A 23,323-nucleotide genomic window follows, 5' to 3' on the forward strand; every position below is an offset into this window, starting at 1 on the left:
GAAGGCCACGGCCTCTTCCTTCCCATTCCTAGGCCTTTCCTGTCCCATCGTCGCCATAAGACCTATCTGTGTCGGTGCGACGTAAAGCAAAATAGCAAAAATGAAGATTTTCTGAACCCTGCTAAAGGCTGGGGTAGATGATAAAGATATCCGTGTCATTGTCAACCTCTATTTGAATCAACGTGCAAGAATAAGAGTAGAAAAGTAGACTGAATCAGTGGAATCCACAGGGGTGTTAGACAAGACTGTGTCCCCTCCCAAACTTTCTTTAACTTTAATGTACTGTCCAAATACGAGAATTAGCTCATAGGATCTTTGAAACAATAAATAAATAAAATAAATAAATAAATAAATAAATAAATAAATAAAATAAGTCACTCAGAGGTTCGTGGAATACTCATGACTCGAAATGAAGACATAGTGTATAGTGAAGTGCTACGTTTATCCAGTATTACTATATGGAGCTGAAGCTTGCACACTAACTCAAGCATACGAAAAGAAAATTGACGCATTTGAAATGTAGATCTATAGAAGACTGAGCTTACCATGTGAACAATATCACAGTCTTACAGACGATCGGTCACAATAAAGAACTGCTTGCATAGTCAAACAGCGGAAATTACAATATGTCGGACACGTAATGCGTAATATATCCTCCAACTAGAGATGCTAGGAAAGATACTTGGGAGAAGAGGTCCACGACATCGTCGTATTTCGTGGTTGGGGAACCTCCGTCGTTGGTTCGGGCTGACATCCGTGGAGGTCTTCTGAAGGTCCATGAACATAGTCAGACAGCCATGATGATGGCCAAATTCTCGACCGGGTAAGGCGCAAAAAGAAGATAGTACATCACAAATACGTCGAAAGCAGTCGCAAACATACCACGCATGTAGCGCAAATCTTACACCAAGTTATGGCTCTAATAGAATGACCTTGATGACACCAGCCCACTGCTCTGTCATCTACTGACGAGAGTGCAAACTTCAAACTTCAAGTGCCCTTGCAGTTCTGTCGGAAAAATCAGCACTCAGAAGAGGACTGTCTGTACACGGAGAGAAGGTGGTATCTGTCCAAAAAGCGTGGAAGTAGTGTCGTGAATTTGTAGAGGCTGGAATGACTGTGAAAGACGAAGAGAAGAGTGGCCCTTCAGTGTTAGATGTATTCGTCAAAGCCATTGATGAATAGTACGGAAGAATAGAGTAACACTGACCAGTGTTCAATGAACAGGACACCAATTTCTATCGTCATGAGAGAGACTCATTTTGTGGGCCGCGGTCTACAGGTGGCCACGGCTGGTCCGTGATTCGACGGCTCTGCACTCCGACCGACCAACCGAGCAGAGGAGGGGTGGCTGTGGCTCTGCCGTGGCTCTACGCCTCTGCGTTCGGATGACGGAGAAAGAATGGTCCCCACCGTCGGCTGTCCTGAGAATGGTTTTCCGTTTTTTTTCCATTCCCCTGCACTAAGGCGAATGCCGGGACAGTTCCTAGTATAGGCCAAAACCGCCACACCCCTTATCTTCTCCGAACATCTCCCTAACCTGAGAGACTGCGTTACCGTTTAGAAGGCGATTTACTAGTACACTCATTTTACGCTATAGCAAGTGATTATGTCAGAAAATGAAGAAGTGGTGCTGAAATAAAGCAGTGTTCTTTATCTTGACCCGTTTTAACCTGTTCATATATATATATAAACATTAGGGAAACTTACCTTTTGACTAACCCTATTACATAGACCTACATGAAGTATGTAAATGTATTTCAATGGACCGTAGCAGTTGCCCGACGTTTGTTTGTAAACTCCTGGGAGATGATAATAATTATTGCTGTTACTTTAAAGGGCACTATGCCCATGGTTACCATCCTCTGATCAAGTCTGAGCCACACACAACAACAATTAGTAAGAACATTTCGTACCCTATTGACAAAAGAAATACCGGGCGAGTTGGCCGTGCGGTTAGGGGCACGCAGCTGTGAGCTTGCACCCGAGAGATAGTGGGTTCGAATCCCACTGTCGGCAGCCCTGAATACGGTTTTCCGTTGTTTCCCATTTTCACACCAGGCAAATGTTGGGGCTGTACCTTAATTAAGGCCACGGCCGCTTCCTTCTCACTCCTAGGCCTTTCCTATACCATAGTCGCCATAAAACCTATCTGTGTCGGTGCATATAACAGATTGATGTTAGTTACTGTACGAGGCAACACGTGTAACAGATTACACTCCGGTATTAGTCGAGAAACAGTTATGATGGATGACGATAAACGGTTTAACAACAGCAAAAATACGATTGGAGGCCTAGTGAAAAGAAATTAACGGCGAATAAGTTACAAAAGATGTATACTCTTCTACTAAATACAGAACATGTGCAACGAAGATTATATGAGATTACAGAAGAACCGTTCTTCTAATACTAAACTGATGGATTCTATAAATATGCGCCGAACTCGTCACAGTCACTATCAAAAGTGGTAGGCAAATGGCATACGTCATTCAACAACTCTTTCATCATCAGGACAGCAATTCGCAATTAAATGTTTCTTCCCTTGTAAAAAAGGGCAGTCGATTTTGGAAACAAAATAAAAAAGATGGTTTCCTCACCAGGTTCTGTCGAATAGTCGATCTAGGGATATTCCATTGGGTCAGGTAAGAAGGTTCTTTAGGAACATACTGTACCTCATTAACTTTCTCCAGAGGAATAAATACCATGTTCTCATGTCAGAAAACTACCAAATGACGATCAATGTACATCATTATAACGGTCGCTAGTGTTGAAACTGATCTAAACACTATCAACTAGAGATACAAAGAGTACAAGATACATATTTACAGAGCATATCTTCGATAGCCACTCAATGAATGATATTACCCGTATGACGCATTATCTCAGCTTAACGGACCATAATAAAACGATAACAATGTACAGCAAGAGCTAGACAGACACAGATAATAACAAGTTGCTTGCTTTATTGCACGTTAGACACGTTATAAACTTCACATTAGAGCCATATTGTCAAAGTATCAACTTGTGAAAATTTGGATTTTATGATTCCACCTTTACAATACTGTAATTGTCTTTATTAAAAAGACTACATTAAATTACACTCGTGAAACATGTTTCGTCCTCTTACAGGACATCTTCAGTCACAAATACAAATACGTAACATTAAAAATAAGGCGAGGACACATTGAAATAAGTAAATACAAAATCTTTGTATCCTGTGACGCGGCGTGATGGCGTCTTGTCAATCTTCAATGTTAAAATGGTGCGGCGTGAACATGATAGAAGCATGAAGTCCAAGTAAATTCATATGTTAAAACTGTTGTTCAAAACAACGAATTGTCAATTATAAAACACCGTAGGTGGCTATGAGAATAAAATTATGTGCATATTGTACATAAAACAGTGCTGTGGTGATGCCACATTATAATCGCTTTCTTGATTAGGAGGTGGAGTTCTATTGATGCAAGTTGAAACTGATCGTGTGTTGACAATAGGGGCCACCTTTCCCGTCCTGCTTTTAGCACTTGAGGTGGAGTGGTCGACGTAGGACGGGCAAGGACCCCCACCCGCCCATTTCCAATGCTTATATGGAGCAGGAGGTAAAGGAAATCAGAGAAAAATTTGAAACGGGAATCACAATCCAAGGAGAGGAAATCAAAACCCTGAGATTTGCCGATGATATTAGTTTATGAGACTGCAGAAGAAAAATTGCTGAATGTATGGACAGTCTTGGGGAAGGAGTACAGGATGTAAATAAATAAATAAAAACAAAACAAAAGTAATGGAGTGCAGCCGAACTAAGTCAGGTGATGCAGGAAATATTAGATTAGGAAATGAAGCCTTAAATAAAGTAGATGAGTATTGTTACTAGGATAGTAAAATAGCTAACTATGACAGAAGTAAGAAGGGCATAAAATGCAGACTAGCACAAGCAAGGAAGGCTTTTCTTAAGCAAATAAATTTGCTCACTTCGGAGATTGAAATCGGAATTAGAAAGCTGTTTTTAAGTATTTTCGTCTAGAGTGTGGCATTGTATGGAAGAGAAATATGGACGATAACTGGCTCAGAAAGAGAGGTAAGCTTTTAAAATGTGGTGTTTACAGATAATTCTGAAGGTGATATGGATAGATCGAATCACGAATGAAGATATACTGAATCAAATTGGTGAGAGGAGATCGATTTAGCTAAATTTTACGAGAAGAAGAGATAGAATGATAGGCCATATCTTAAGACACCCAGGACTTATTTAGTTGGTTTTTCAGGAAAGTTTAAGGGATAAGAACGGTATGGGTAGACCTAGGTATGAATATGAAAAGCAATTTAGAGCAGATGTAGGATGCAGTAGTTACGTAGAAATGAAAAGATTAGCACATGATAGGATGGCATGGAGAGCTGCATCAAACCAGTCTATGGACTGATGACTGAAACAACAACAACAACCTCAACCTCTTCGTCCCAATTTAAATAATTCAACGATACGAATTTTATAGTAGGTACATCTGGTAACGTAAGTGCGGATCTTAGCCTCCGAAATGAAGCAACAGCACAGCAACTGAGTTACTAATAATAATTAATAATGTTATTTGCTTTACGTCCCACTAACTACTTGTACGGTTTTCGGAGACGCCCAGGTGCCGGCATTTATTCCCGTAGGAGTTCTTTTACGTGCCAGTAAATCTACCGACACGAGGCTGACGTATTTGAGCACCTTCAAATGAAATGGCGTATGGCTTTTAGTGCCGGGAGTGTCCGAGGACATGTTCGGATCGCCAGATGCAGGTCTTTTGATTTGACACCAGTAGGTGACCTGCGCGTCGTGATGAGGATGAAATGATGATGAAGACTATACATACACCCAGCCCCCGTGCCAGCGAAATTAACCAATTAAGGCTAAAATTCCCGACCCTGCCGGGAATCGAACCCGGGACCCCTGTGCCCAAAGGCCAGCACGCTAACCATTTAGCCATGGAGCCGGACTGAGCACCTTCAAATACCACCGGACTGAGCCAGGATCGAACCAGCCAAGTTGGGGTCAGAAGGCCAGCGCCTCAACCGTCTGAGCCACTCAGCCCGGCAACTAAGTTACTGAAACTCCATACTATACCTTGACGTGACGTTGGAGTTGTGTTGGAGCAGTGTACTTTTCTATATTACCTCAGGAAATGCTAGAATGTTATTTTGATTCAAATTACAGCCCATCTCACCAACTGTACCTCCAAACAATGACAGTTCAACATCGGCCTGGCAAGAGCAAAGGATTAAAAGATATACCACAGACCAGAGACGCTCAGATGGGCGCCCGTTGAGGCTAGCCCAGTGCGGCCTGGCTGGCCTGACGTAAATGAGGGCAGCTTACGTAGCAAGCAAACGTCACAGTGAAGCGAGAGAGCGAACACACTTTGCAAGGAAGTGGAGCAGTGACGTCCGATTGTACGAAGCTCTCCTCCACTAGTCAGCGAAATGTTGATTGGAGTACAGTATATTTTTAAAGGCGCTATAATCGCAAGAAAACCGACCCTTTCAGGATATTCAGGTTTGATTTATACTGCGCTCGATATAAACAATCGATTTTTATTTTCTTATATTTATACTGCACTGTACATTCAAAGAAAACTGACACGTTATCATTTTTATGTTACAATTTACAAAAATACAGGGTTTACGCGTACAAGCTACTATTTATAATTCCTTGGATGGGAGTAATAGTATTTCTATTTTTAAAAGTAAAATTCCTGTTATTCGTTCAGCAAAACGTAACATATTTACTTAATTCAACACGTTTACTGTTTGATTCTGCACTGTGTTATGTGACTTTCCCTGTAAACTGAATTTCTGAATTAGTATTTACAATTTATCAGGCGTCCCATGATAATGGAGAGGAGTTTCATTACGAGTGAGGACATACAGTAGATATTCCTATCCAAGATTAAAGTACAACAATGTAAATTCACCAACCAAATAGATTTACAGTATGTCTTTAAATAAATAACTTAACTGATGTTGTTTCCGGTAAGCATGATTGGGTTGTGGGTAAGTTTATCAGATAATTTAAACCCAAGCAATCACAAGCCACAGGTTATCCAACTTAACTCCGTATTGTATTTGAAATGTTTCTAAAGCACCTCTTAAAATATCCGACTCGTTGGCTGAATGGTTAGCGTACTGGCCTTCGGTTCAGAGAGTCCCTGGTTCGATTCCCGGCCGGGTCGGGGATTTTAACCTTCATTGGTTAATTCCAGTGGCCCGGGGGCTGGGTGTTTGTGCTGTCCCCGACATCCCTGCATTTCACACACCGCACATAACACTATCCTCCACCACAATACCACGTAGTTACCTACTCATGGCAGATGCCGCCCACCCTCATCGGAGGGTCTGCCTTACAAGGGCTGCACTCGGCTAGAAATAGCCACATGAAATTATTAATCTCTTAAAATACAGTTGAAATTGTAATTCACTGCGTTTAGTACAAAAATATTTGGGGTTGTAGCAGTGGCGGCGCGTGGATAAAGCGTCTGGGGGTTCACTGCTGTCGAAAATAACGTGTTGAGATTTATTGTTACTTGATGTTTACCTAAAATAGTGACATTGCTTGATTAGAAACACGACTTCCTTTGAAGGGACAGGGCTACAGCTCGAAGAAGTTACCAAAACAATGAAGATGAAAGACAGAGAATATGAGGTGCAATGACTTAACGCTGATTATGGAGACGTTGCGTACAAATAACCTTTTCAAGAACGTGTTAGGCAGACTACTGTTGTTTATGTATTGATATATTTTGCTGCTTACTTTTCATAAAACACGCATTACTAATGAAAAGCTCCAGGGGCTCTCAACTTGGGAGCGTAGGTTGGCGACCACTGGGCCCTTAGTTGAGTCCTGGCATTGCTTCCATTTACTTGCACCAGGTTCCTCACTTTCATCTATCCTATCCGACCTCCCTTGATCAAGTCTTGTTCTTTTACGACCCTGACGGTATTAGACCACTCTAGACCCAGGGAGTGTTTCATTTTCACGCCCTTCATGGCCTTTGTCTCTATTTGGCCGACACCTTCATTTTCGAAGTGGAGGATCCCTTCCATTTTTTCTCCACGTTTAGTGTTATATAGAGGATGGTTGCCTAGTTGTACTTCCTCTTAAAATATTCACCTACCGAGCTCGATAGCTGCAGTCGCTTAAGTGCGGCCAGTATCCAGTAATCGGGAGATAGTGGGTTCGAGCCCCCACTGTCGGCAGCCCTGAAGATGGCTTTCCGTGGTTTCCCATTTTCACACCAGGCAAATGCCGGGGCTGTACCTTAATTAAGGCCACGGCCGCTTCCTTCCACTTCCTAGGTCTTTCCTACCCTATCGTCGCCATAAGACCTATCTGTGTCGGTGCGACGTAAAACAAAAACAAAAACAAAAACACCATCACCACTTACTAATGAAACGTTCCATTAATTACATAAACTTAGGCTACGTACGCTTCTTGATGCTATACAAAACGTAGTTACCGAAATATTCTGGCTCATTGCGGTTAATTACATCAGAATTGCAAAATCGTCAAATTAAAACCCCTCCAAAACCGACCACATACAGCAAACTTTAACCGCGCGCTCTGACTTTGCTTCGGCTAATTTCGCAACTGCTCGATGTAATTCGTGTTAGTAGTGTTTAAGAACCTTGGTGTTGGTCCAGTCGCCAGCGATTCCTGGCAAATACTTTAATCAAATACAGTAGAGACAATACACGACACTGAGCGAGATATCGAGGGACAGCTATTGGAGCTCACTCTAGCGGATAGACCTGAACGGTACTGATTCTGTCATAAGAGCACGTGCATTTTTGTGTGAAGTTTTCGGTGTTATTTATGCGTTCTCAGTGAATTGACATAATTAAATAGTAGCGTGTATCATTCCTTGATATCTCCTCTCAACATGAGGGGAAAGGTATGTGCTGTGTTTGGCTACAGTAATTACGAAGTAGAGAAAAATGCGCGGTCGTTCTTCAGGTTCCCTCGTGACAAGAACATGTAAGTAATATTGTGTTTGCATATATATTCTTCCAGTGACAGAGATTTTTATAGTACTTCATAATCTTCTGACCTGCTCGACCCATGTTTTAACGGGCTTAAAATATAATATGCATATTTTATTGTATAGTGCAGCAGTTAACCTTCAATACCGATGTGTTGTTGTAGGTGTGATCTGTGGGTTTTGAAATGTCACAGAAGCGATTTGGATAAAGTGTACAAGAAAGAAGGGACGTTACGCTTATATAAAAATTATAAGATCTGTTCAGATCATTTCCAGGCCCGCGACTTTAAAAATCCTCGACTATACAGCCAAGGGTATGTTATATTTTTACTCTAATTGCACGTTAATATTCCTCAAAGCATCACTATCGACAACATTTTCAAACTTTTCTTTCTTTGATCCCTCTTCTCAGATTAAAGCCGGGATTTTATAGATTTTCTTTCTGTTAGTAGGCTTCATGTTAAGAGGAAAATTGTCCAGCTATTAAATGTTAATTCATTGCATCATATGTGTAAGGAATGTGCCGATATTTTTATTGACAAATGTCTTAATGTGATGATACAATGTTTTTAAATGAGGAAAAAGACAAATCCAACCGTAAGATTTCAGGCAGATATGATAAAGCTAAAAAAAGTAATGCATAAAGGAAAGATCAAGCCATTTCACAGCAGTCCATTTCACACCTTGTTTATATGTCTAATTTCAGTCTTTAAATAATAACCTTTTAAATAATTCTTCATTAATTTATCCAGAATTGCTATAGCAACCTCAAAGTTAATATCTCAATACCACTTTCTTTCTAGACGTAATTCATTTATCCATTTCCGTATATACATTTCCATTGATATTTGAATTTAGCGCGATTTGTTCAGGTCAAGTCACTAGGAGCGCCACCGTCGAATTGTCTCCCATGTTAGCAAGGCGAAATCCGTAAGTGTCGTGTATTGTCTCTACTGTATTTGCTTTAATACACCAATACCGGACAGCTGTATCTCAACAGCATTGAGTGGAGTGCGAACAGCGACGGTGGTGACATCTAGCGTGTTGGTGTGAACTGCATACTTGTCTGTGCTACAGCTGAGAGGAAGCACCACACTCATTGGAAATATTTTTGTTAAAATAATTGAAACCGGGCGAGTTGGCCGTGCGCGTAGAGGCGCGCGGCTGTGAGCTTGCATCCGGGAGATAGTAGGTTCGAATCCCACTATCGGCAGCCCTGAAGATGGTTTTCCGTGGTTTCCCATTTTCACACCAGGCAAATGCTGGGGCTGTACCTTAATTAAGGCCACGGCCGCTTCCTTCCAACTCCTAGGCCTTCCCTATCCCATCGTCGCCATAAGACCTATCTGTGTCGGTGCGACGTAAAGCCCCTAGCAAAAAAAAAAAAAATAATTGAATAATCACAATAATTAAGAATGAAATTTTAAAATATGAAATTCCTCCTTCATAAACCTCCAAACGAGCATTATGTTAGCCGTGCCTTTCGCTATGTCTTAAAAATTATAAAGCAGAATCTGTTTGATGATCCACCCAGCCTCTGGGGAAATATTTAATAACTACACTCTCCTCTTCTTTTTAACCTTTTCTCAATTACCTAGCGCAGGATTTTGTATGGACTTAGCCTTGTTTTCCGGCCGGATGCCTTTCATAACAGCAATCATATTTGGAGGGATATATACCGTACTCGCTAGTGTTTTTGTGGTTTGTGGTTGTTTTTTGCATGATGTGTTGTATATACTTGAAGATGAGTATGAATACGAACACAAACCCGTAGCCCTCGATCTACAGGAATTAACAGACGCGATTAAAATCTCCGACTTAGCCGGGAATAGTACCAGGGCCCTCTGAACCGAAGGTCATTACGCTGACCATTCCGTGGTGGTGATTATTTTAATAATAATAATAATAATAATAATAATAATAATAATAATAATAATAATAATAATAATGTTATTTGTTTTACGTCCCACTAACTACTTTTTAGGTCTTCGGAGACGCCGAGGTGCCGGAATTTAGTCCCGCAGGAGTTCTTTTACGTGCCAGTAAATCTACCGACACGGGGCTGTCGTATTTGAGCATCTTCAAATACCACCGGACTGAGCCAGGATCGAACCTGCCAAGCTGGGGTTAGAAGGCCAGCGCCTTAACCGTCTGAGCCACTCAGCCCGGCAGGTGATTATTTTAAAAGGAAATACAACTGGCCAGCCATCCTCTATTAACACTAATCAGAAGGGAAATGGGCCGGCCCCGTGGTGTAGGGGTAGCGTGCCTGCCTCTTACCCGGAGGCCCCGAGTTCGATTCCCGGCCAGACCTGAGGGCTGGTTCGAAGTCCACTCAGCCTACGTGATTATAACTGAGGAGCTATCTGACGGTGAGATAGCGGCCCCGGTCTAGAAAGCCAAGAATAACGGCCGAGAGGATTCGTCGTGCTGACCACACTACACCTCGTAATCTGCAGGCCTTCGGGCTGAGCAACGGTCGTTTGGTAGGCCAAGGCCCTTCAAGGGCTGTAGTGCCAAGGGGTTTGGTTTTGGAAGGGAAATGGAAGAAGTCCAACACTCCAAAGAATGAAGGTATCATAAATGGTGGGGGGGGGGGGGGGCGAAGAGCTAACCAATCAGCCAAAGAGCCAACGGGGACAGATAATCTAACAACATCCATGATTTATTAAGATTTTGGGAAAGAGAAGAAGCTGTAATTAAGAAACAGTAGTTTGGTCCATTATGTCTTCTTCTTCTTCTTCTTCTTCTTCTTCGGTACGGCCGATCTTCTCGAACTCTACAGAGGAACTCAACCTCACGCTGCTCTCTCGCTTTTGCCGTTCTTTGAATTTTCTGTTTTACCTCTGAAGACAAAGATACATAACATGTAACACATATTGGGGTTACGTGAGTGAACTACGATGTTCCTGACAAAGATGAAGGGTCACAAATTAATGCATGAAGAATTACCATACACATGTATTAAATTAATTGGACTGGTGCTCAAGCCTATGCCAATAACGCACTGAAATAATTTCCTTACGCCGGGCTGAGTGGCTCAGACGGTTGATGCGATGGCCTTCTGATCCAATTTGGCAGGTTCGATTCTGGCTCAGTCCGGTGGTATTTGAAGGTGCTCAAATACGTCAGCCTCGTGTAGGTAGATTTACTGGCATGTAAAAGAATTCATGCGGGATTATATTCCGGCACCTCGGCGTCTCCGAAAACCGTAAAAGTACATATTGGGACGTAAAGAAAATTATTATTATTTTCTTACAGTAAAAGAAAAGGTGACTGGATTCGAAACTCATGGCTTTGAATTTTCAATTTCAAGACTACCACGATTACCATTACGCTACAGACCCACAAGTTTTCGATTGTGAAATTTATGGCACTGTTTAACTATGGACCCTCAAGCTTGAGTATACTAGATTTGCATATTTGTTAATATTATTGGTTTTACGTCCTACTAACATTTAAGTAGGGTATTTGATTGAATTTCTTAATATAAGGGGCATAGAATGTAACCTCAACACAGATGCGAGGTCATTACTTTTTGTAATACTTGCGGTCCTTATTTCCCACGCCCATTATCTTGCTGGGTAATTTTTTCAGCGCATAACACTTTTCTTGGAATATAACTGCAATGTAAGATTATTTAGTGACAAACACTGATACATTATAAACAACACGGCAGTGCGCCAAGAATCATGCAGATGGCAATATGTTTTTGAAGAGTTGGTCACACCAAGCCATGTAGGTAGCAGCACTATCGGCTTTCTCACTGAAAACAGCAAGCTGTCCGGTATTATCGTATTAAAGTATTTGTTCCTGGGCTATGTTTTCCCTGCTCCTCACAGCCCCTCGCCTTGTGCACCCTCCTTACGTCTCACGGTCCCGCTCGCTCAGTCCTGAAATTGAACCTCTTCGCTGGTTGATGTTAAAAATACCGCTACGCGCGTGGATATACAGAGCTTATTAAAGGAATAGGCTGTAATAAACCATTTTACATAGACCTATCTACTTCTAGGGGGTCACTGAACCACTGAAAATACAGAACGCACCGCCATTGGGTTGTAGGCCTAACTCTTTATTGTATCCGGTCAAAAATACATAAACTGCAATGAACATAAATACTTTCTTACAACGTTAATTGAAAATGACGTGGATTTTTGCCCTCTTTCATTACTTTCTGCCTACATTTCAAACCCGGGCATCGCCACAGTGATCGAGAGTGACTGGGAAAACTTCGCCCAACCTTCACGGCCTGTGACGCTCTTCTCCTGCCTGCCGGCCCGTTCACAGTGCTGTGCGCCCGCAGGACGAAATGCCCAGCGTGAGCACCTCTGCTATAGACCTACTTAACCTCATTCCTAATAAGTGCACCATCAGGTATACGTATGGGAACGTGCCGGCAGGCAAGGTCTGTCTTCGACACTCCGGAAAGATAACGAATGCTTATGGAGGGTTGAGACTGAAGATCCCGGAGAAAATTCCCCCCCAGTACAAATATTTTCACCAGCAGGGTCTCCCATCTTGTGAGCGAAAAGTGACGATTACGTGATCCGATATGCGTCTTCCATTTACTTGTGCACGACTCCTCTTTACCATCTTTCTTATCCGACCTTCCTTGGTCAACACTTGTTCTCTCTTCTGATTCCGATGGTATTATGATTACGAGGTCGAGAGACTCTAATTTTCCCGCATCATAGTCCTTTTCCTTTGGTCGATAACTTATTAATGGGAGCCACTGTATTTTATGTAAGAGGATACATGTAAGACAAACTATGGAAATTACATCAAGTCTAAAGTATATAAGATACAGCTAAATCACACAAGAACACACTACAATACAGCAAGCATTCACCCACGATTATTCAAACACCCTTTACCGAGGAAACCCAAATGCACCTTCTGTGGTAGCAGTAATTTAATAGGTTCGTACCCCACTATCGGCAGCCTTGAAGATGATTTTCCGTGGTTTCCCATTTTCACACCAGGTAAATGCTGGGGCTGTACCTTAATTAAGGCCACAGCTGCTTCCTTCCACCCCTAGCCCTTTCCTGTCTCATCGTCGCCATAAGACCTATCTGTGTCGGTGCGACGTAAACCAACTAGGAAAAAAAAAAGTAATTTAATACATCAGTGTGAAAGGAAATTGTGGCATATGTAAGAAATTATGCAATACTATAATGGTTCAACACCAGCCTCAAGTTCTCGGTGAAAGTAGGACACACTGCCAACATCAAGGCAACGAAGGTAGCGACAATAAGCAGCTCAGGTTATCTTAGAAGAAATAAGTTCTCTACGTCTACATTGAGTTAGGGAAACATAAATGGGCATTCTTAACATTTAAATGACAAACGTAACCATGCTGTTGGTTACGCTGTTGCTACTGCTTCCGAAATATGAAGAAAAATGATTGACAGAGCAGGTTTATCGTTCACTTCCGTGCTTCAGGATAAGGATTGGAATCCCCGCTTAAAAGCGAGAGACCCTCATTCGTATACAAACCACAACACCAATATATAAATATAAACTACTTCCTTTAAAATACATTCAGAGCGAAATTCCAACACTACGACATCATTTCAGGGAGAGACGGTGGTGGTGGTGGTGGTGGTGGTGGTGGTGGTGATGGGAGTAATGTGTGTACAGGAATATCGATCTTACATACGAAACCCTTCAATATCTCCAAGAACACTCCTAGGATTTGCAAAATAAGCACATCACTGAACTTTTTGCTGGGTAAAATTAGTATAATCCCATTATATAAAACAAAAACAAAGTTGCTGGGAAGGAAGCGACCGTGGCCTTAATTAAGATACAGCCCCAGCATATGCCTGGTGTGAAAATGGGAAACCACAATACTATATTCAGGGCTGCCGATGGTGGGGTCCGAATCCAACATCCCATGAAAATGAAAACCGTATAGCTACACAGCCCGAACCGTACAGCCAACTCAAGCACTCCAACTGACACTGCGTACAACAGAGAATTTGGTTTACGTATTATTTATTTATATAGCAGCTTAAATATATCAAATAATAGCGTTTGTCCTTTTCTTCTTTACCCAAGGTACATCGTACCTGCTGTATTAATATTATCGAGTGGTTATTTCTAACCGGGTGAAGCCTTGTAAGGCAGACCCTCCGGTGAGGGTGGGTGGCATCTGCCATGTCTAGATAACTGCGTGTTATTGTAGTGGAGGATAGTGTTATGTGTTTTGTGTGAGTTGCAGGGATGTTGGGGACAGCACAAAACCCAGTCCCCGAGCCAAGGGAATTAACAATTTAAGGTTAAAATTTCCGTCCCGGCCGGGAATCAAACCCGGGACCCTCTGGAGTAAAGGCCGGCACGCTAACCATTTAGCCATGGAGCCGGATTGAGGGTGGGGGGTCAGATAATTTATAAACAATCTGTTCAATATTCACAACTGATTCACAGTTGACAAAATAATAGAATTAAAGTTTATTTAATTAGTTTTGCTTTAGGTATGGTTTGTCTCTACTCGCTGAACCTGCTGCTGTTACCATATTATGTCATTTGCCCTGAATTTACAGGCATGCATTGCATGCGTTCCGGTGTCATTTGAGCGTGCAGTAAATGATACAGAGATACAGAAGGAAATTTAATCGGAATATGACCTTTACATGCATAATAGAATGGGGTATATTTGGGATCAAGGTTAATTGAATACACTACGCATTCAATTCAAAATGAAACTAAAATGGATACGGAATAGGCTATACATTGGAGCCCTAGTTATTTTTACGTAACTTGGTATCCTGAAACATCACATGAAATATTATGAGATCTTCAATCGTAAGGGTCATTTCTTTACGAAGAAAGGAGGTATCTGTTAAAGAATGTAAAGGGCTTTGAATGGGGAAAGAAGATTCTCCAGGTCTAGTAAACCTCTGTCAGGTCGGAAAAGAATTAAAGCAGTCCAAGAGAGTTCGAATAGGGAACAGAAATGCAAGGAGCAAAGTACAAGTGGATGCATGCAATGCCAGATTCAGCTGAGGAGACAATGTTTCCCACTCTATTCCAAAATCTGCGAGTTCTTGCGGCAGTGTGAGAGCCCTGTATGATAAGCTGCGTTATTTCGTGTTTAGTCACGAACTTCTTGTATCTATAAGAATGTTGCAACGAGTCTTAGGATGAGGCTGTTATACACGCACTCTCCATAAGCAAATATAATATGAAACATGCAGGAGAATCACATTTATGTTGCCAACGGAATTTCAATGTGACCCCGCAATCGAACCACTTCTCAACTTAGACCTCCAGTACGTGAATTATCACTCACAGCATGGAGGAGGAGGTGGAGGGGGGAGGGGGAAGGGGGGGGGCGGGGGGCAAAGAGTGAAGTTTAGCGCATATGCGAAGGCAGATGGGCATGTATCTTATGTAACTGGCGACAGTTCTTATCAATGCAAAATACATTATTTACCTGTAATCAGTATCGCATTTAGCAACAAGAGGCAAGTCACTGTGAGACGTCAATATACGGTCAAGGAGAGAGCACTTGGCTATGATTATGTATTTTCGCAGTGCACAGAAACAAGTCATTTCGATTACGAGCTAATCATATTGTACTGTTTTCTAATTAAAAAAGTTACACTGATACATCAACTAGGTCAACTAGGAATGAGAGGCTCAGACGGTATAGCGCTGGCCTTCTGAGTCCAAGTTTGTAGGTTCAATCCTGGCTTACAAGGGGGCATTCCCTACTCGTCACCACCGATTTCGCTCAAATTTATAGAACATGCAGGACTTGGCTAGAAATGAAAGTACCCAAAGTGGGAACTCCAGATGGCCAAGCGTATAGAAAATAAAAATAAAAATGTTGACGCGGCTCTCGCACCGTATAAGCCACTTACGTAAGTGCGCACGCCGATCAGTTGTTGGCGTAGCGGTAAGAGCTTGGACTAGTAATTCGATGGCCGTTGGTTCGACTCCCCGTGTCGTGAATTATTCATTTATTTTAATTTTTATTTATTTATTTATTTATTTATTTATTTATATGTAAAAGGCGCATAGGACGCTATTTTTTTAATGAGCGCACATCATCATCATCATCATCATCTGTTTACCCTCCAGGTTCGGTTTTTCCCTCGGACTTAGCGAGGGATCCCACCTCTACCGCCTCAAGGGCAGTGTCCTGGAGCTTCAGACTCTTGGTCGGGGGATACAACTGGGGAGTATGACCAGTAACTCGCCCAGGCTGCCTCACCTGCTATGCTGAACAGGGGCCTTGTGGAGGGATGGGAAGATTGGAAGGGATAGGCAAGGAAGAGGGAAGGAAGCGGCCGTGGCCTTAAGTTAGGTACCATCCCGGCATTCGCCTGGAGGAGAAGTGGGAAACCACGGAACACCACTTCCAGGATGGCTGAGGTGGGAATCGAACCCACCTCTACTCAGTTGACCTCCCGAGGCTGAGTGGACCCCGTTCCAGCCCTCGTACCACTTTTCAAATTTCGTGGCAGAGCCGGGAATCGAACCCGGACCTCCGGGGGTGGCAGCTAATCACGCTAACCACTACACCACAGAGGCGGTAATGAGCGCACAATTGTAGAAAATTTGGAGAACTTTCCCGATGTGTTCAAACAGAAATTCTTCTTTTTTCTCCTTTATTCGCTATCTCCCCTCCTTGGCGAATGTGCCATAAACGTGAATAGTTATAGTCGTTTATAGTGAATAGTCGTTTCGCTGTAAGATTAGTTTTCACCTGACAGGTGAAGGTTGCTCCTGGCTGCTGTACACAAACAATTAATAGATTCTTGGCGCAGAAAGAAAAAAAGTCTGACAATGAAATCCCAGGTTTTTACCTTTTCCAGCCTTTTGCGTATAAATAAATAAAATGAATTATTCCCCTCTTCGCTTAATTAGAATATGAATAATATAAAAGTTGACAGAAAAAAACCAGTCTCCACATGGCGAGTCGAACCCACGACCATCGCATTACTAGTCCAAGCTCTTACCGCTACGCCAACAACTGCTCGCCGTGCGCACTAACGTAAGTGCCTTATACGGTGCGAGAGCCGCGTCAACATTTATATTTTTATTTTCTATACGATTGGCCATCTGGAGTTCCCACTTCAGGTACTTTCATTTCTAGCCAAACCCTGCATGTTCTATAAATTTGAGCGAAATCGGTGGTGATGAATAGGGAATGTCCCCTTGTTAGTACGGTGGTATTTGAAGATGCTCAAACACGTCACACTCATATCGGCAGATTTCCGAGCACGTAAAAGAGCTGCGGGACAAAATCTCAGCATCTCCAAAAACAGTAAAAGTAAATAGTGGGAAATTAATCTAATAGCATTACTTCATTATTTGAGCAAGGCTATGTAGCCTACATGTAGAAATGGCATTGACGAAGCCAGAAACATTATTATACCGGTCTGAGTAATTCGGATGGTAGAGCGCTGGCCATCTGAGCCCAACTAGGCAGGTTCGATTCTGGCTCAGTCCGGTGGTATTTGAAAGTGTTCAAATACGTCAACCCCGTGTCGGTAGATTTACCGGCGCGTGAAAGAACTCCTGCGGGAGAAAATTACGGCACCTCGGCGTCTCCGAGAACCGGAAAAGTAGTTAGTGGGACGTAAATTTGGTAACATTATTACTCGTTTCACGTCACACTATATTTAAAGCTTTTCATAAATGCTGAAGTGCTTCGATACAATAATACTAACACTACTACTACTACTACTACTACTACTACTACTACTACTAATAATAATAATAATAATAATAATAATGAAGAATCCGTAGGAAGGATTCATTGGAAGCAGCAAAGGCACCTGGTCTTATTTGCAACAACAAATTTACGACTTTACTTTCATCAATATTTCACGTTCTTTTACTTAAAATGCTACTGTTCTTGTGACAATATAACATGAACTCACTATTGTGCAGGCACCGTAGGATTCCCCTCCCTCAATGCAGGGCCCTCAGTTACGCCCCTGACTTCGTTTAAGGGAGTTGGGACATCTTGATTATAAACGTTTTTACTTACAAGGGAAGTCTCCAATGTGGCAGATACCGACTTCGTCGAGCTTCCACGAGGTTAATCTACAAACTAAACTAAACAAATAACCCTATGACGCTACAGCCCTGACGGGCCTACCAAGCGACCGCTGCTCAGCTTGAAGGCCTGCAGATTATGATACAATCCATGGTCAGCGCGATGGTCCGACTCGTTGGCTGAATGGTCAGCGTACTGGCCTTCGGTTTAGAGGGTCCCGGGTTCGATTCCCTGCCGGGTCGGGGATTTTAATCGCTTCTGATTAATTCTTCTGGCTCGGGGACTGGGTGTTTGTGTCCATGTCAACACTCTCCTCTTCATATCCAGACAACATACCACACTACCAACCACCACAGAAACACGCAGTAGTGATTACATCCTTTCATATAGGGTTGGCGCCAGGAAGGGCATCTGGCCGTAAAACAGGGCCAAATCCACATGTGCTACTCCACGGGTGTGGGAAAAAGCGGTAGGAAAAGAAGAAGACATGCTCAGTGTCATGATTCCTCTCACCCGTTATTCCTGGTTTCGTAGATCGGGGCGGCTATCTCACCGTCAAATAGCTCCTCAATTGTTCTCACGTAGGTTGAGTGGACCTCCCACACCTGGTCTGGAATCGAACCCGTGGCCTTCGGGTAAGAGGCAGTAGGCTACTCCTAGACCGCAGGTTCGGCTGAGATTAATGCACATGGATACAAATCAATCGTCTCTCCGGCCTTTTCTTCTCAGTGAGTTGGGGTCGGCGCGGTATGTGGATATGGTGCAGGTTTACGGCCGGAAGGCCTTCCTGTCACCAATCTTTCGGTACAAATTCGATACTTACTTGCACACACTCCGGAATGGGCTTTCCTGCTTCACGTAAGAGGCGACTAACAGGGAACCTCCCAGAGCTCTCATTCTGAGAGCGCCGGGCTGAGTGGCTCAGACGGTTAAGGCGCTGGCCTTCTAACCCCAACTTGGCAGGTTCGATCCTAGCTCAGTCCGGTGGTATTTGAAGGTGCTCAAATACGACAGCCTCGTGTCGGTAGATTTACTGGCACGTAAAAGAACTCCTGCGGGACTAAATTCCGGCACCTCGGCGTCTCCGAAGACCGTTAATGTAGTTAGTGGGACGTAAAGCAAATAACATTATTATTATTATTATTATTATTATTATTATTATTATTATTATTATTATTATTATTATTATTATTATTCATTCTGAGAGCGTGAGCTGGTAACCGCCGGACCCCTAGCCAAGTCAGGCATTGTTTCCACTTGTGCCAGTCTCCTCACTTTCATCTTTCCTATCCGACCTTCCTTAGTCAATTCTTTCTTTTCCCACACCGACAGTGTTAAGATTGCGAGGCCTAGGGAAGCTTTCACTTTTAAGCCCCGGAGTCGGAAACCCTGAAGATGGTTTTCCGTGGTTTCCAATTTTCACACCATGCAAATGCTAGGGCGTTATCTTACTTACGCCCACGGCCGCTTCTTTCCAATTCCTAAACCTTTCCTATCCCGTTGTCGCCGTAAGACCTATCTGTTTCGGTGCGAAGTAAAAAAAAGGAATAAAAAACAAAACAACACCCTTCTCTTTCTTTTGCCTTCATTTTCGATTTTCCCTCTAATTCGTGTTAAGAGGGGATTGTTGCACAGTTGTACTTGCTCTTAAAAATATAATCACCACCATCACCACATTCAGCGTTTCAATTTTCAAACACCGCATACAAGCCATTATATACGGCAGCATTAAAAAGCATTCTTGTAGCTTAGTGGTCATGGCGCATGGCTTAATGATGTAGAGTGCATAATTTCGCGTCTTCAAGTCATTTTTTATTTTATTGTAATATTTATCTCCCTGATATAAATGAAGTTTGTTACTTTCAATGACCTGTCTCAGTCTCATCGTTGGCTATGACAATATGAAAGTGAGCAATGATAGCAATGCCATTCTTTATTCGTTCTAAATGCATAGAAGTAAACCCTTTTACTGTAAAGTGTAGATACAACTCCGTGAATTAAACAACTATAGTTAAGAAATAGGCTATCTATGATATTGTGCGGTTGCAGAGGAGTCGCTTTCCGTAGTCTAAAGTAAATACTGGATACCTTTTTCTTTCTTAATCTGCTTACCCTCCAGGGTTGGCTTTTCCCTCAGACTCAGCGAGGTATCCCACCTCTACCGCCTCAAGGGCAGTGTCTTGGAGCTTCAGACGAGGATGACCAGTACCTCGGCCAGGCGGCCTCACCTGCTATGCTGAACAGGGGCTTTGGTGGGGGATGGGAGTAGTGGAAGAGATAGACAAGGAAGAGGAAAGGAAGCGGCCGTGGCCTTAAGTTAGGTACCATCCCGGCATTTGCCTGGAGGAGAAGTGGGAAACCACGGAAAACCACTTCCAGGATGGTTGAGGTGGAATCGAACCCACCTCTACTCAGTTGACCTCCCGAGGCTGAGTGGACCCCGTTCCAGCCCTCGTACCACTTTTCAAATTTCGTGGCAGAGCCGGGAATCGAACCCGGGCCTCCGGGGGTGGCAGCTAATCACACTAACCACTACACCACAGGGGCGGACTACTGGATACCTACTATTTTATTACAGTATTTCTTTGACCAGATTATATTCTGATTGCTGAGATAATCAAACTCATGGTTAAAATTAGGTTATATTGTATACTGTCCGGCTCCATGGCTAAATTGTTAGCGTGTTGGCCTTTGTTCACAGGGGTCCCGGCTTCGACTCCCGGCAAGGTCGGGAATTTTAACTGTCATTGGTTAATTTTGCTGGCACGGGGGCTGGGTGTATGTGTCGTCTTCATCATCATTTCATCCTCAGCATGACGCGCAGGTCGCCTACGGGAGTCAAATCAAAAGACCTGCACCTGGCGAGCCTAACATGTCCTCGGACACTCCCAGAACTAAAGGCCATACGCCATGTCATTTTTTTTCATTGTATAGTTAATGGTGGGACATTATACCTTCTTTGTACATTTCATTAATTTATTCATTTATTCTCTTCGTCCTCCCATCACCTCTAATGTTCAGCATTGTGCTCAAAATTACCTCCTTTACCATTGCTCGAAATAGGCAACACGTTAACACAATCAGAGTGCCGTTAAACACGAGCAAATAGTCAGTTTAACTTTTGAAAGTGTTTTAACTATATGGTACATCACTATAGCACACTGGTTAACAGACAATGCATTACATCCATCGGTAAATGCTGGGGTTGTGCCTTTATTAAAGCCAGGATCGCTGTCTTCCCAATTGAAGCCCTTTCCCATCCGTGCGTCGCCGAAACCCTTCGATGTGTTAGCCCAGTTAGCACCACGTTAAACCACTGGCAAAAAAGAAAAAGGAAAAACGTAGATTAATGTGTGTTTAGTTCGCCAATCAATGATCAGTGGAGTCAGGAGACAGTTACTGTGGCGTAGAAGCGGCTTGGGATTTAATGGTCAATAGACAATACAGTTTTGTACTTAGATATGTATGAAGTCTGTCGGATAACCTGTGCAAATGTGTGTCTGAACTAGTGTGTGTACTTGTAATTCATTAGGATTGGGAAGAATCTACATGACATGAACTAGTAACAATCCCAGCATTCGCCCCGAGTTGAAATGAGAGAAAGTCAAAATTATGGAAGACCCCTTTTAAATACGGACAGGAGTAGGATTTTGCACCATTTATCTTTTCTGTAACTTGCAGGCCTTCGGGCTACGCAGCGGTCGCTTTGTAGGTCAAGGCCCTTCAAGTGCTGTAGTGCCATGATTTTTAAAATCTTTTCTGCGGTTGAGTGCATCCCATTTCTGACTCTCAAGCCAGTCTTAAGATTTGGTCCGCATTGGGAATCGAACCGGGTCAAGCGGCCAGGAAGTTACTATGCTAATCCTAAAATCAACCTGGCTTCGAGTCTACAGTCGAACAACCTTGTTGTGGAATTCTTTGATTTTTAAATTTTTAGCTAGATGATTAACGTTACACTTAACACAATGAAGGTTTTTGGCGACGCACTATTTTAATTTAAAGTGAATACTGGAACTGTCCGGCTCCATGGCTAAATGGTTAGTGTGCTGGCCTTTGGTCACTGGAGTCCTGGGTTCAATTCCCGGCGGGGTCGCGAATTGTAACCATAATTGGTTAATTTCACTGACACGGGGGCTGGGTGTATGTGTAGTCTTCATCATCATTTCATCCTCATCTGATGAGGCGAACTTTTTCCTTGGACACTCCCGGCAATAAAAGCCATACGCCATTTCATTTCATGCGCTTATGAGATATTTCGTATGTCCTAACCTCCCTAAAATTACTCTCACTAACAAAGACAATGTAAAAACACACAGTTCATTACCATAGAGGCATCACAAATTTGGTACAAAGTATCTAATGCTACGACGTAAACAACCTCAAACGTAACTGAAGTGAGCACATGTTTTTCCTTGCTTACTTTCTACTTGCCACTATCTCATAATAATGGAAAAAACAACTCGGTTTCAACTAAATGGAAATGAGCACCTTAGGTTGCTAGGAAGATCAATAGCCATTTTCACATGCACAGTCACGCTGCTCACTTCCCGTATTAACCTAACTCACGAACTACACATACAGCACCGGTTTCGTCCGTGCGTGCAGCTTTCTCGCTTCCCTCGCTATAATAAACACGTCAGTGTAAAGTAAACACTAGAGCTACTGATAAATTAAAGTGTCACACTCACCTTCTTAGATTTCTTGTAGTTAACAAGTTGATCAGAAGCAGGATCTCGAGACATGATTCTAATGGCGATTGAGGTCGAAGAAACTTTTGCGGACAACAGACAAACACCGGCCTGGCGGTACCGAGAGACTAAGACTATGGCGCTCAGCTTGTAGAGCGACATTTTATAGAGTTAGCAGGAGCAATGCTACCAACTGTACGGAGTCCAACTCACTAAAACAAATCGAAGTGTCCCAGATAAACAACATTATAGAACTTAAAACAGAGGTTTATTTAAATATTGTTGCAAGGGCCTATGATCTCAATACTGTAAATTAACTATTTGCTTAGTGCTACTGAAGTTAACTTTAACGATTAAACCGGGTGGCCTTTTGAGCCCGCTTGGCAGGTTTGATCCTGGCTCAGTCCGCTGGTATTTGAAGGTGCTCAAATACGTCGACTCCGTGTCGCTAGATTTACTGGCACGTAAAAAAAACGGGACAATATTTAGCGTCTTCGAAAACTATAAAAAATGTCGTTAGCGGGACGTAAAACCAATATAGCTTGTCTCTGGGGTGTAGTGAGTCTGTCTCTGTGGTGTAGTGGTTAGTGTGAATAGCTGCCACC

At 42.7% G+C, this 23,323-nt stretch overlaps 1 protein-coding gene across 1 annotated transcript in view; it reads right to left on the bottom strand.

The window, feature by feature from the left end:
* The window catches only part of Cat (Catalase), a 149,661-nt gene extending 126,791 nt beyond the window's left edge, over nt 1-22,870 (bottom strand). Inside the window, exon 1 of the mRNA XM_067157611.2 lies at nt 22,719-22,870. Within this exon, the coding sequence (XP_067013712.2) occupies nt 22,719-22,772 (54 nt within the window). The 5' untranslated portion in view covers nt 22,773-22,870. The remainder of the gene's footprint in view (nt 1-22,718) is intronic.
* Nucleotides 22,871-23,323: the final 453 nt, after the last annotated feature.

The sequence above is a fragment of the Anabrus simplex genome, chromosome 1, assembly GCF_040414725.1.
Source record: "Anabrus simplex isolate iqAnaSimp1 chromosome 1, ASM4041472v1, whole genome shotgun sequence".
NCBI classification, from domain to species: Eukaryota; Metazoa; Arthropoda; class Insecta; order Orthoptera; family Tettigoniidae; genus Anabrus; species Anabrus simplex.